This window comes from Centroberyx gerrardi, chromosome 17 (assembly GCF_048128805.1).
Source record: "Centroberyx gerrardi isolate f3 chromosome 17, fCenGer3.hap1.cur.20231027, whole genome shotgun sequence".
NCBI classification, from domain to species: Eukaryota; Metazoa; Chordata; class Actinopteri; order Beryciformes; family Berycidae; genus Centroberyx; species Centroberyx gerrardi.
Genome location: NC_136013.1, coordinates 5,463,885 through 5,478,832, shown reverse-complemented (window position 1 = coordinate 5,478,832; position 14,948 = coordinate 5,463,885). Strand labels below are relative to the sequence as shown.

Below are 14,948 nucleotides of genomic sequence, written 5' to 3'. Positions count from 1 at the left end.
CTGCCTGTGCAGACACACTAGGCCATGGAAATTATTTAAAGGAGAGACTATCAAACTATTATCAGTTTGAAGAAAGTGATTTTCACATCATCTAACAACCTTTTCAAAGATGTAATTATATTTACAATTGACCTAACCTGTTGACTCATAAGTAAGAATCCATAAGTCATTCTGATTTCTGGCAAACACAATCTTTGTCACTAAGGTCAAACTTTAAAAGAAAAATGAAATCACGTGGTTCACAAAGTCCTCTGAAAAACTTTTATTGAATAGAAAATTAAGCATAAAGAAGTTCACAACTGCACACAGACAGACAGCATTATAAAGTTGGCATAAAAGCTGAATGGAAAACTATTGACATGCTTCACTTGAGAAGTCAGTCATAGTGCTGACATTGTAATGAGGATATGAGTAGAACAGTTCCTCTTATGTATGCAGAATTGATTGATTGATATTCATTTCAAAAGAGATATTATTGAGTATATATGCGCTGCAAGATACAATACAATGTAAATATAAGTACTATGCTTTTAGATTTTATTTACAGAGACAAAGAGAAGCTCGTCTGTTGCGGCCGCAGCTCAGCTGTCAGTTGCTCTGCTTTCCAGATGAAGCCTGTGCAGCAGACAGAGAAGGAAACAAGTTCAGAGATTTATTATAAAGTAAAACCTGTTCATTACAAATAACAATACAGACACCACCTACTTCACTTCACTTTTCACTTCACTTAGTAGTCTGTTTTGTCATGAGCTCTTTTACTGCTTTCCCAATCACAAAATTCATATATAACATATATACAAGACAAATGTCACAGGTACATGGTTCATGCAGGAGATCATGTTGGACAAACCTGAAGCTTCCACACCAAAACCAAGACGAAGACTCCATACAAGCTGCTCTTGGCGATGAAAACACCGTAGGACAGTTTGGCAGTCTGCGTGATCTGCAGATATTTCTCTGCAGAAAATTGAAACGTTCAAATGAGTGACATGATTCAAAGAGGAAATAAGCAGAGACAACTTTGCAGAGACAATCTATGTGTGCAACAAAACATTTGATGGATGCTTATATCCTTATGCACACTACCATGACTGCATATATATTTTTTTAGCTAGGAAACTACAGGGTTTTAATGTAACAGTGTTGATGCCTTGATCTATGTTAGACCACACAACAGCATATTTACCTCTTGTCATGCCTTCTCCTTGACCTGACAGAAGAATAAAATGGATTAGACAAGTGCAGATTGGTTTAGATTGGTGATTGCATTATTTTCCCATAGTAAAATGATCAAGTTCAAGTCCTTTCTGAGTTTCAGATGGGCACACCTGAATCAGTTAAGAACAAATTAACAGGTGGTTCTAATTTTAATTTGACCTGAAGGAGATCCATCATGGATACAATGCAATAAAGAGTTAAATGATATTTGAGTGTACAGGTTCTACTTTTTAACTCATACCTAAATCAGTGCCATAAACTAAACCAGAGTGGTAGGTGGTATGAGTCCCATTGAAGAAGCTGACAGTGCAGTTGAATTTCCTGCCGGGTGTGTGCCACGTTCTGGCCGGGACCCTCAGCCTGCTGGTGATGCTGTACAGTTTCCCGTCCCGCAAGGTAGCGCTGTCGGTGGCCACGCCATCAGTGACATTCTCCCCCTCGATCTGCCAGAACACACTCACATGGTCTGGGTAGAAACCAGAGGCCACACACACTAAGGTCTTCTTGTTTTTCTTGTCTTTCTTGTCTTTACACTCCTTTAACGAAGGTTGAAGTATTTTCACTGTTGGTGGGGTGATACGAATGTTTGGATCTGCATAGACAAACAACATAAATCATTAAATTATTGTCATTGTCAAAGTCCTGGAGATCTACAGTGGACTGACCTACAATCCTTCATTCTTACAAACATTTAGACTTTTTAATAGCAGAATTTAGACATGAATGAACACTAGTCTTAATGGGGTACAGGATGACAGAGGAAGACCTTTTAACACTAAACATAAATACCACAAACCACATGGTCGTTACAGGTTACAGCACTCACTTTTAGAGCCGTTATCATTTCATTTCTTTAGATCATTTTCAGGTTTTTTCAGCGATCTTACCAAGAACTGTGAGCCTGGTTCCCTCTCCAAAATAAGCAGGATAAGAGCCGGAGCACACCACATACTCACATGCACAAAACTGACATCATTCTAGCAATGGCCTTACAAGAGCTGAACCAACAATTCACTTCTCATTGTATTAGTGAGCCATGCTCATTTTCTCCACTAACCTGTAAATATACAGTACAATCACAACATCACCTCCTATACTTCCTATCACTCCTATTCTGCTCTACTATTTGATATCACTGTCATTGACTCATTAACTTTATGTGTGGAATTTAAAACAGCAATTTCCCCTTTTTAACTTTTACTCTATTTGACCGATGCAAGGGAGGAAACTTTACATTTTCCTATCTGTTTTGGCTGCTTACTTAAGCAATGTTATCAATCATGTATATTTTCAATGACAACTTCTGAATGCCAAATTTCACATCATTATATGAATGTCTTACCTATAACAGTGAGTCTGGTGCCTGGACCAAACGTAGCCTGTTCGCCAAAGCACAGTGGGAAATCATGCTCTACATTTATCTCATAAGAAGGATTTTACATTTTCTCAGCTGCTTTTAACTACAAACTTGCAGAACAGCACAAGATGGCCCCAGAAATCTAGACTAGACTATCTAAACTAAGTTTAACTCTAAAACTAGTTTTTCTACAGCCATAAATATTGCTCTAAACAAATAACTTTTAAATTATAAATAATTATTATCAAATTTCTCCAAACTACATTTTCAGTTCAGACAGACTCACAAGGCCAACATTTATGTGTAAAATGTTCTTTTCTTACCTAACACAGTCAGTTTGGTGCCATTTCCAAAGTAAGCAGGTTCATAGTTGCTCACACTGACACATGGCTACAGAAAAAACTCTTCACCCTTTAAGCCCTGAAGCCTGTAAACTGTCTGACTTTTTTCTCTACTTTAGAGATTTATTAAGAAACTGGAATTCTGTACACATGCACTGTAGAAGAATACAGAGTTTATACCAAACTACATCACTACCTGACATTAGACTGCTGAATTAAGGTCCATTTAAGAGAATGAAGTAAAGAAACTCAACTCTAACCTAGTTATCAAACCAACTACTTTACCATTATCCACTATGGAATATTACGTATATATAGTATTGTTTGAATGACATTATATTGTTTCTCCTTACCTAAGACTGTAAGCTTTGTTCCGTTCCCAAAGTAAGCCTCTGACTGGGAACTCACAGTCCTTTACAGAGCTGATAAGAACTTACTATGAGAGCAATAATCTGGGCATTCAGCCAAATGTCTTATTGCTGCAGAATATTGACAACGCTTGTTATTAGTCTTGTACTGGAACAAACTAACTTCTGACATAACTTCTTTCACAGTTTAAAAACAGTATACTACGTTCACTACTATCAAATAAAATGTCTAAAAGCAGATTCTTAATATTCTCCATTGACTTCTCTCACCTAAATCAGCTGTGAAACATACTCAGATTGTTTGTTGAAGATTTTCTTACCTAAAACAGTGAGTTTAGTTCCAGCTCCAAAGTAAGCCTCGGCGTATGAACACAGAGTGTTTGGACTATAACAAAAACTCTTCCTACTGCTTCTCTTACTGAGGCTCCACTTTGAAAAATGTTTCTAACTTTGTCACACTTTGAGGAGTAAACACTCCCAATGTGATCTACTGTAGTTTGCAATGGAGTCAAGTCAACCTGCACTGAAGTTAACCTTTTAAACATTCATATAGAGTATGTTATTATGGCTATATTAATAAGATATTTTAAGTGTTTTTATTTTCTTTAAGCAGTCAAAATTCATCATTTGAAACAAGGTGTCAGTCAAGCCTTGAAGCATCTTTACTGTAGTCAATGAGATCATCAATCCTCAAATCTGTGTTTCAAGGCAATGATGAACAATATTTTAATGAACTTTATGTTTGATTTCTCACCTAAAACAGTTAACCTGGTTCCTCCACCAAAGTAAGCCTCTCTGCCACCGGCACAGTGAACCTGATCAGTGCTCAAATCAGCTCAAGCTGCTGCTTTTACTTTTCTCCTTTATTTTTGATTGATTTTAAATGGCCATTGATCACTTTCTTCTAAACCCCCAAACCAACATCTACTGTACTACAGTCTCTCTGTACAAGTTAGATGCAAGACAAAATAGTTTCCATCAGCAACTGACCTGCTAGGCTCACATGTATTTTACTTCACTTACAGGTGGATTCATGAGAAGAAAATTGAATATCTTACTTACCAAGAACAGTCAATTTTGTGCCTTGCCCGAAGTAGGCTTCGTATTGACACAGTGCACAAGCTTAACATCAAAAAGCACAACTATAACTACAACTATAAAGATCCAAATAAGTTTCTCACATTACCACTCCTATTCAAACACACTCTTTTTACATTCATTCTTTCCTCATAAGCCTTCTCTTACCCAAAACAGTCAGTTTTGTTCCATTTCCAAAGTATGCTGGGTTGGCATTGTCACAGTGCAGAAACACTTAGCATGAATCTCCTCTGTCATTCTTTAGGGTTAGGGTTAGAATTATCTTAAGACATTTTGCGTACAAATCCTTCTTTTTATCCTGAGGTTCTAAGGCAATGTGGCATTTACCAAAATTAAATATTGAACTGAAATATTTACCTAAAACCGTCAGCTTGGTTCCATTGCCAAAGTAAGCAGGCTCAGTGTAGCTCACAGTGTTCTCAGTTCAGCTCAATAGTTCATCTTTTTCATGAACGCAGATTCTTCCCTCATTGTCAGCCAAACATTTTCACTATTTCAAGTTTGTTGCAGTGAACTGAAATTGTGAGAGCTGTGACTTACCCAAAACAGTCAGTTTTGTTCCATTTCCAAAGTATGCTTCACCGTTGTCACAGTGCAGAAACACTGAGCATGAATCTCCTCTGTCATTCTCTACCAGAATTATCTTAGGAAATGTTGCATTTTTTGCGAATCCTACTTTTTATACTGAGGTTCGAAGGCAATGTGGCATTTACCAAAATTCAATATTGAACTGAAATATTTACCTAAAACCGTCAGCTTGGTTCCATTGCCAAAGTAAGCAGGAGTGTTGGTCACAGTGTTCTCAGTTCAACTCAATAGTTCATCTTTTTCATGACAACAGATTCTTTCCTCATTATCAGTCGAACATTTTCACTATTTCAAGTTTGTTTCATTGAACATGAATTGTGAGAGCTGTGACTTACCCAAAACAGTCAGTTTTGTTCCATTTCCAAAGAAGGCCTCAGCTCCAGTGTCACACTGACTGCCTCCTCTACCAAAAAGTCACCAAACTTTCCACAATCAGCCTTCAGTAGCATGCTCAGACACAGTCTAATAATCCATAGGACAAAGAAGTTGTAAACATAAAGGATGGGCTTCATCATGTCCAAGCTGTGGGGTTTTTGTCAACATGAGTGAATCAAACATCCAAATGCAGCAGATATGAATTCAGCATTTAAAAAGATTTTATTCCAGCCAAATTTCCTCATTAAAGTTGATTTTACACTCCCAGAGTTGTGTGCCGTCCTGCATGGAGTCAGAATATTGATGTTTTCCTCTGTACCAAGTGTCCCAAGCTCCATGCAGTGCTCTACACTATGCATGTGAATGGGAGGAGGTTTTTGTACAGCGGCTCTATAGGATTGTATCACCGTGGCCCCCTGTCCCCACGGTGAAAAAGCATCACACAAAAACTTGAATTCTCTCTGGTTCCCTCTTGTTTCCCACCCCCACCCAGCTTCTCCATATCTCAGCCTCCATCTCTCACTATCTGTGTGTGAGAGCAGCTGCACAGGCCGCGCTTACTGACGTTTGAATGGGCTCCAACCTGACTGCTGCTATTTCTGTGACAGCTAAGAAAAGAAGCAAGAAGGAGGGAAGGAAAGGGAAACTTTTTGTTTGTGTTTTTTTGTAGCTGCAGAGAGGAAGTGACATCACTGCTGGTCACACCTCTTCATCCCACGCAGTTATCAGTGAACTGCAGATGAGACACAGAGCATCGAGTAACACACACTGAAAAATGTCTTTTCTCATTTGGAGCAACAACAGTCATTCAAAGGGCAATGCATAAAATGTCCCTCAAAATGGTCAAAAAATATGTAATAAATTCCATAGCATCACATTATTACATTAACCAGTCATGATGACGTCATATGTGATGTAACATATTTTTAACTGATGATCTAATAATATTGACTAATGATGTGATAACTTATAAGAATAAGAAGAATGGAATAAGTTATTACTTAGTTAAACAATATTATTATTACAATAATCAGCTAAAAATTTGCTAGATCCATTATGAGGTCATAATGGATGATTAATGTAATAATGTGATGTTATTACATTGTCTTGAAACTCTTACATACAGTTTTTATAAATATGTTGACACATGTAGAAGAGCATTTTATTCCAGTTATTACATTATCAGTCAGTTATTACATTATCAGTTGCTAAAGGCATTAGGCAGTAATGTCCTTGTAGAAAATATCTTCTTCTAACTTCATCACATGTAGGTTGCACCAAACATTTCTTAAGCAGATTCGACCCTTTGTTTGTGTTTCTACCACAACTTGCTTATATCTAAATTGTGTTTTGTTCTGTTTTATTCTCAATAGGGAACTATTCCATTAAGTTTCACTATAACAACACATTACTGTCTTTCCTTTGAAGCATCAGACCTTGCTTTTCTGAAATTCGATTTATTTATTTTTTTACTAAGTGTTTTGACAGTAACACCAATGTGTAAACTGCAACATTTTATGTCCCTTTAATTTGCTATTTAATGGAACTCCTGCCTTATGAAGCTTCATTATTTTACTGTGTTTCATTTGAAGCATTTGTTTTATATTCAAATACTAGGCATTGTGATTATGCATTACTATGTCACATTAACCCTGCAGAAGTAATTTATTTATATGTAAATGGAACCATATCCTGACCACTTTGTTCCTAAATGACTCCTTTTATACTTTCATGATATGAAAAGCACCTAAAATGTATATGTAATCCCACGAGTGTCCTGTAGAGGTCAGTGTATGATAATCTCTTAAACTTTTCCTTTCTAAATAAACTTTCATCTGGGCAAACTGCTCACATAATTTTAGTATATAAAAACAAGAAAAGACTAAGAGCAGAGTGACACAGATGTGTATACAGGGCGATAATACTGTATGGGACAGACAGACAGTCTTTACCATGTTAGCACCTGTGCACTTATCTAAACTGATCAGCTTTCTGCTGCTGCACAAACATCACTGAATTGACTGAGAAGCAGTTTTTGTTCCTCTGTGAATTAATGGATGTTCACCATGCTCTTTACTGACTTTTGCCCAATTTCTTTGACACTTACAGTGAAATTTCCCTCTACAGCAAAAAGAGAGTATTCTCCATACCAAAGAGTAAACATGTTCATTTCTAAAGTGATTAAGTCCATCATTCAATATATGTAAAATATAGGGAATCCAGTCTCTAAAAGTGTCAGTTTGTCAACAAATAACATAAATTATCTACCTCTCTTTTAACACTAGAGAAGCCAATGGATTTTGGAGGTCTAAAGAAGGCCAACAAGTCAATTGAAGGGTGTAAATATAACAACATATAACAACATTAGTTTGTGCAGAAAGTGGGTCAAGTTAAGGGCATGGAAGGATATTTTGAAAGGTGTGATATTTCATTTCTAAAATTCAACAGCTGTGACTTGACTTTGACTTGGCTGTGACTTGACTAGTGTTAAAAATAAGTTTTGATTTTGTGAATCATTTTAGAGACACTTTTGGTGGATTATTGTGCATCCAAACTCTTCAAGAGGTTTGTTGTGTGTGAACCTTTGTTTCAGAGAATAAAGTATATACAGTATATGCGCCATAATATGAATATTGTAATAATTTATCAAGTTTAGAGTAGAAAAGCAAAAGAAGGAAAAAATGAAGAGGATTAGGATTAGGGTTAGAAGAAGAGGAGTAGCTACACAAAGAAAGCAAAATGTCATATTGATGTTTGTTTGCTGTCATGTCATACCCCAGTAAGCTAGCTAGCTAGCAAAGTAGGTTTGATGTTATTATTTTGATGCTATTTGTTTCTGTTTATTACTATTCCTCAGTGCCACCAAGTGGCTGTTTTTCCAAAAAATTGCTAATATCAGATCAAGCTTTAGCGCAATATCACTCATTGTAAGAGTTCATTGCTGTTTCTGTGGTCAAGGAGCTCAAGTGATGTTTCTGAACATGAACAACTCTCTCCTAGAGTTGAAACCAGAGAGCTAAAAGCAGAGATGGAGGATAGTTCAGATGTTAACCGTCACCCTGCTTCACCCCTCTTCCCTCCTCCTGTCTTGTCTTCCTGCTGCTGGTTGGTGTTGTGGTTGTTGTTTAGCTGCTGAGGCGTCTGAGCCATTGTGCTCCAGCAGAGGCACAGTAATACACGGCCGAGTCTCCAGCCTCAACACCGTCTATCTTCAGAGAGGAGTGAAGCACCGCAGGCCGGGACATGGTGTGCTTGGATTTATTGAAAGGAGCTTCAGTGTTCCACGCATCTTTACCAAGAGAATATGTTACCAGCTGTATTTTCTCAGCGCTTCTTTGTCTATACCAATACATGTAGGAATGCTGATCATCGTCTTGTTCACACTGCAGAGTTACAGACGCGTCTCCTTCATGGCTGATTGCAAATGGAGGCTGGTGAATTTTCACACTGCAGGAGAAATCTGGAAAGTGGAGAAGAAGACAGAAGGAAAATAAGTGACAACTTCACTTCATAAAGAAATCAAAAAGCAACACAGTAAAGTAAAAAACAGAAATCTTCCATTCGACTGAATTTCATAGTTCTTACTGTTGACAAGGAAGAGAAGTGCTACAACTGAGAAAATCTTCATATTCACAGTGATCATAAAATCTGAGCCATCCACAATTTTCCTCCTAACTTTCCTGTCTTCTGTCAGGCTGTCAGCTGGTGGCTGGTAGGAGTCTGTAGGCTGCTGCAATCAAAACATGTTAAACTAGACCTGATTCTCCCTCTCATCTTTCTTTTTCAACCTTTACAAGGGAAAAGTTTTTCTGAACACTCATGCTCTTTTTCAGCTCTGCCCACATTCATATAGTGACACATATTCACAGCTGGGAGTTTCCCAGTACAACCACAGTCTTCTACCAGTGTAGCAACTGGAGGTTAAGTTCTTTGCTCAAAATCACTGGGTTTATGTATTTCATTGGATTATGCCAAATAGGCTTTTAGTGATTTCTGAACTCATGCACTAATACTGGTCTTTTTTAACTGAAGCTGCCAATAGCTGATAATTTGTGCCGATATTAAATATATTTGATTTTCTCCAATTTGACAATTAAATGAAATTAAATAAATAAAATGTGTAAAGAAAAAAAAAATATTCATTGGAGGTTTCACAAACTTTTTTATGTAGCAGTTATTAGTAAGGAACCTCCATCATATTGAAGATAGACGGCATCACTGACTAATATCCAATATTTAATAAAAGCCCAGTATCGGCCCGACATATCGGTCTAACTCTACATAAAACATAAACTGTGGGGGTTCGACTACATTGACTCCATTTCCCCATCAGCATACTGTTCCACTGTGGCAACTGCGCTCTGACAGTTAAATCCAAACGGTTTAGTATCAAAACCAAGTGAGCCACAGCTTCTTCCTGCCTGTGTGCCATCTGTGACAGACCGGCCTACACACTTGCTATTTGTATGACTGTCTGGCCTGTGTGCATCACTGTGACTGGCAGCGCAGTAGTAGGTGCCGCTGTCGTTCAGGAGCAGCTTAGTGATTTCCAGGGAGAAGTTGTTGTTCGACGTATCGAGAGACGAGCGGAAGCGACCCGCAGGCTCCTCGTGCTCTTTTGTGAGGAACTCCAGCGGCGCCCCATAGAGGGTTTGTCGGTACCAGAGCATGGTGTAACCGGACATGCCGAACCCTGGAGCCATGCTGCATTCCAAGCTCACTGTGAGTCCTGGGAGGGACGTTTGGCCTCCAGACTGAAGAACTACTGGGCCAGCAGTGAGACCTGCAGCACATGTAGGAGAACGTTTCATACTGTCCCACTTCTATGTACACAACTGTAAAATCACACAAATAGGTGATGTGTAAATGTGAAAGGAATTTGAGCAGTTCAGCACTGGTTAGCTACATCCATCCATGAATGAATGAACAGAACCCACCTGAGTGTAAAAGAAATGACAGATATAGGACTGTGACAAGCAGGTTAGTGATAAGTCTTCCTCCAGCTGAATGATGCCAAGCCACACATCACTCTATTCAGCACAAAGGAGACATGAGGTCACATGATCCCTGCAGCAGTTGCTGTTGTAAGTTAAGACTTTCTCTGTTTTCATGCATTGATTATCAGCTGAGACTGTGAGGATCATGACACATCCAAGTCGAACTCCAGATCTTCAGACACAAACACTCATTTCTCCCTCCAAGTGCAGATGAGGAGAGGGAATTGGGATCAATCATCAGTCACTTGTGTTTGATATATGTTATATACTGTGTATATATATATATGTATATATATACCGGTATATATACTGTATGTATACACATGTTTTTGCATGCCACTTAAAATGAATGGCAGAGAGGGCAAATGACTCTTGTTTTTAATGGTAAGTGGTAAGTAAATGTTATGCTTGACTTGAAACGGTTTATTTGTGCTGGTTGGTGGTTGTGACAATTTGCAAAAGCATTCCTTCACAGTAAATTCGATTTCTTTATCATTTAATTTGTAATGAAAGCAGCACTGTATGCAATCAAATAAACAAATAAAACGTACAAACAAATAGACTTTCATGCAGGTTTAACAAACATTTTTTTTAAATTTGATTTCATGTATCTGTGGTCAGAGAGGAACCTCCATCATATGGACAGTGGACAACACTGACTGGCCGATATATTGATCTAACCCTAATACACAGTTTCCATAAGCTCTTTCATTTTCTATCAAACAACCAAAACCCTGAGCAGCAGCTGTCATCAGTGTTAATGCAGTAGCTGTTATCAGGTTTTTAGTGAAGCAGTGGTATTAAACCACATCACTGTGTACTGGCAGCACAGAAATACACAGCCGAGTCTGACAGGTTTGCTCTGCGAATGATCAGCGCTCCTCTCACTGTGCCTTCTCTGGTAATCTCAAATTGATCTTCAAACTGACCCTCATATTTGGGGGAGCCAATAGCATATCCAAACCCAATGAGACTCATAGACTGACTGCTCTGTTTGTGTTGGTACCAGAGCATTGCTGCGAGGCTGCTGTCATCATAACTGCAGTTAATCTTGAACTTCACAGTCCCTTCTTTGACAAGCTGGGATGAAGACTGCTGAAAGGAAACATTCTCCACTTTTCCTGTGAAGAATGTAAATTCAGGTGATGATTCAATTAAAGCGTTTGAATTGAAAACAGTGCAAATTGTCACTACATCAGCATTAGAATCACTTTCTTCACCAAGTAAATGTGCAGGAATTTGTCTTGGTGAAATTAATGCTACCTTGTTACACATGGTACAGAGACAACAGAATTTAATATTCAGAGAAAAATCCTGATAAAAGTGAATAAGGTTTACCTGTGAGCAAGAACAGTAGAATTCCAAGTGTGTGTAAAGCTGGAGGCATCCTGGAAACACAACTTCACTCAAGTCCTGTTCAGTGTAAAGACAGACAGGAGTTTCATTTGTCACCATATCTCCTTTATAATCACAATGTGTAATGAAATCAGCTTCACAAGCTCAGCATCCACACATCGCTCTACTGCTGACACTCATTAGAAGTCAAATGACAAATGACTAAATCACAACGCCTCTTCCCTTCCTTCTTCCTCTGCCTGCACCTGACCTTGTTCCTCTCATTTTATGAAAATAATGTTTTTGTCCTGTCTCATATTTCTTTTCTCTGTTGCAGCCCGACTGTGATTTAGTCTGATAAGATGGGTGTATTTTTACATAAAAAGCCTAGTGCAGCTTTAACTTCCCCTCCCATTACACTACGCTCTTCCATAGTGATATATCATCACTTGAATTTATACATACTGTATGTATGTAATTTTGCGAACTTGAATGTATTTGAATGAATGTAGAGAATTGTTGCATTATGTTTACAGTCACAGTTGCACTGAAGCAGTTATTCTGTGTTGTAAATGTCTGAGCAATATTTCCAATTGCAATAGTTCAGATTCCACCAGACTGGCTCTCAGGATCTAGAAGTTGAAAACAACAGAAGAAGCGAACAGGGTTTTTAGTGAGGGAGTGGCATTAAACCACATCACTGTGTACTGGCAGCGCAGAAATACACAGCCGAGTCTGATGAGTTCACACTATGAATGATCAGAGCTCCTCTCACTGTGTCTTCTCTTTTAATCTCAAATCCACCTGCGAACTGCTTTTCATAGTCGGGGTTACTACCAATGTAGTTATATCCTATTAAGCTCATCAGCCTGCTCTCTCTTTGCTGGTACCAGAGCATTATTTGAAGATTGTTATCATCATGAGTGCATTTAATTTCGACCCTGGCTGTTTCATTGACTATTTTGGGCTGAGACGGCTGAAACTTCACACTGTTGGCTTGATCTGTGGAAAAAGAAAGATTCAAATAGTGGTTGATACAGAAGCCATGGGGCAATAACACTCATATAATTACTGTATAACATCCACATAATAATTAAGTTACTGTATTTGCAGCTAATTTCATTTTAGTAGTAATCTTGAGGAACCATTACATGGAAGCAAGATGAGAAGAAATCCAATCACAGCTGGAAACATCCTCCACGTTTGTACTGCTGCAGGAGAAACAGCTTCCTCCAATGAGAATCTGTGTGAAGAGAGACGCTGCCTCTTTCCTCCTCTGTTTAAAGATGCATATGCGCACAAGCCATTTGTTACAGGAGAAAAAAACAAAACAGATCAGGGTTTTTAGTGAGGGAGTGGCATTAAACCACATCACTGTGTACTGGCAGCACAGAAATACACAGCCGATTCTGACAGGTTTGCTCTGCGAATGATCAGAGTTCCTCTCACTGTGTCTTCTTTTGTAATCTCAAATCGATCTGCAAACTGCTTCTCATAGTTGGGGTTACTACCAGCATTATATCCTATTAAACTCATCAGCCCGCTCTCTCTTTGCTGGTAAAAGAGCATTACTGGACGGCCACTATCATCATGGCTGCAGCTGATCTTGACCTCAGTGCTTTCCTCCACTATCTGGGGATGAGTCGGCTGAAACGTGACACTCCTCACCTGACCTGTGGAGAGAGCAGATTTAGATTAAATTGTTGCTGATGCAGAACGGACAGAGGAGACGGTATTTACGTTTTAACATAATGAACAAATGCTTGGAACGGATCTCAAGTAAATCACGGTGGAATTGGAGATCTTACATGGAAACCAGATCAAGAGAAAACCAAATGTGTACATGGATGAAGACATTGTCAAGTGCTGCTGTGAGACAGATATAGTGATGTAGTGCTGCTGTGAGAGAATAAGGGTGTGTTTGTGTGTGTGTGTGGTTAATTCATCACCACATCCTCTTGATTAAAGCTGAATACCATGTGCTGTGCCTCCACCTATTGGATGAATATAATCTTTGACACACCTGCTGTAGTTTGCATTCTTTATGATATTTAATAGTTCACAATTTCTGCAGAATTATTAACATCCTTTTTGTTTCTGCATGTGAAGGAGACTTGAGAGTTTCACAACAGGATGCTGTTTCCAGACTTAAAAACATAAAGCAACAGAAGTTAAGGAAAGTTAATGAGAACAGCATTTCCAGAAAGTGAAATAAAAATGATTTTTGTTTGTTTCCCTTTGCTTTCATTCTTGTTTTCCTTTATTTCCTTCCTGTTTTCCTCTCTTCCATTAAGTTCAGCAAAACAACATGTGCAGTATAAGACAAAGATATCATCCATCACTGGATCATTTGATGTGGAAGGTCATGTGAGTCAGGTGTCAGAACAGTAACGACCCCCCCCCGCTGTAGGATTTTGTCACAGACTTGAACGTTGCCACACTACTGTGTAGACTGGCAGCACACAGATAGACAGCCTCGTCTTTATTCTGAACACTGGCTATTGATAGAGACCAGTGCTTCTTCTCCGATCTCACCGCCTTAAAACCAGATTCAAATTCTGCTTCAAAACTCTCTCTTCCAGCTATAATAGACACTATTAATTGAAGCCCTTTTCCTTTCAGCTGTCTGTACCAGTACAAATATTCATAGTCAGTGTTATTCTGGTAGCAGTGCATTTCTGCTGAACCACTGGGCAAACTGGAGATGAAGCTCGGCCACCGAGTGATCAGCACCGACTGACCCACACCTGAAACACAGAAAACACAAGAGCTTTTACCAACATCATAATATACTGTAAACAAATGTCTTATCACCATATTAAGTAAAGTCAAGTCAGACTTATTTAAAATGCTGCTGACCAAAAGTGCCTTTCAGAGCAACAAAGGACATAAATGAAGATAAAACACTGTGCGTGCGTAAAAAACTGTGTGTGTAATATGATTACACGTTTAGATATTAACTGTACCTGCAGCCCAGAACATAGAGAAAGTCAAGGTGACGAGGCCTGGCATCATTTTGACTTGGGGAAGGGAAAAGGAATTGAAGTAAAAATGCAGCGAGTCCTCAGTTGACACAAGTGGGAGAGGAAATGACATCAGAATCTCTGCTGCAACAACAAGACCAAAGAGAATACATGAAGAAGAGAGTCGACTGCCGTTACTAGCATTGGGAGCTTTTGTAGTTTTTGCTTCAAATGATTCAGTAGAAAGGCATATTCCTCCTGCAGTCAGTGTTGAGTCTTATAGGACTGAAACAGAAACAGCAGTGAGA

At 38.6% G+C, this 14,948-nt stretch overlaps 1 long non-coding RNA gene and 1 gene segment (V, D, J or C); one reads left to right on the top strand and one right to left on the bottom strand.

The window, feature by feature from the left end:
- Window positions 1-247: 247 nt before the first annotated feature.
- LOC139914130 (M1-specific T cell receptor beta chain-like) lies at window positions 248-14,707 on the bottom strand. The segment is given in 7 exon segments: window positions 248-615; window positions 851-957; window positions 1,187-1,210; window positions 1,460-1,810; window positions 3,270-3,312; window positions 14,114-14,424; window positions 14,644-14,707. Coding segments are annotated over 7 exon segments (912 nt in total).
- LOC144542546 (uncharacterized) lies at window positions 4,740-5,853 on the top strand. 2 transcript variants are annotated; one of them, XR_013507293.1, is made up of 2 exons: window positions 4,740-4,953; window positions 5,742-5,853. It is a non-coding gene; the product is annotated as an uncharacterized LOC144542546 (long non-coding RNA). The 2 variants fall into 2 exon arrangements; XR_013507292.1 differs by having other exon boundaries at window positions 4,925-5,156.
- Window positions 14,708-14,948: the final 241 nt, after the last annotated feature.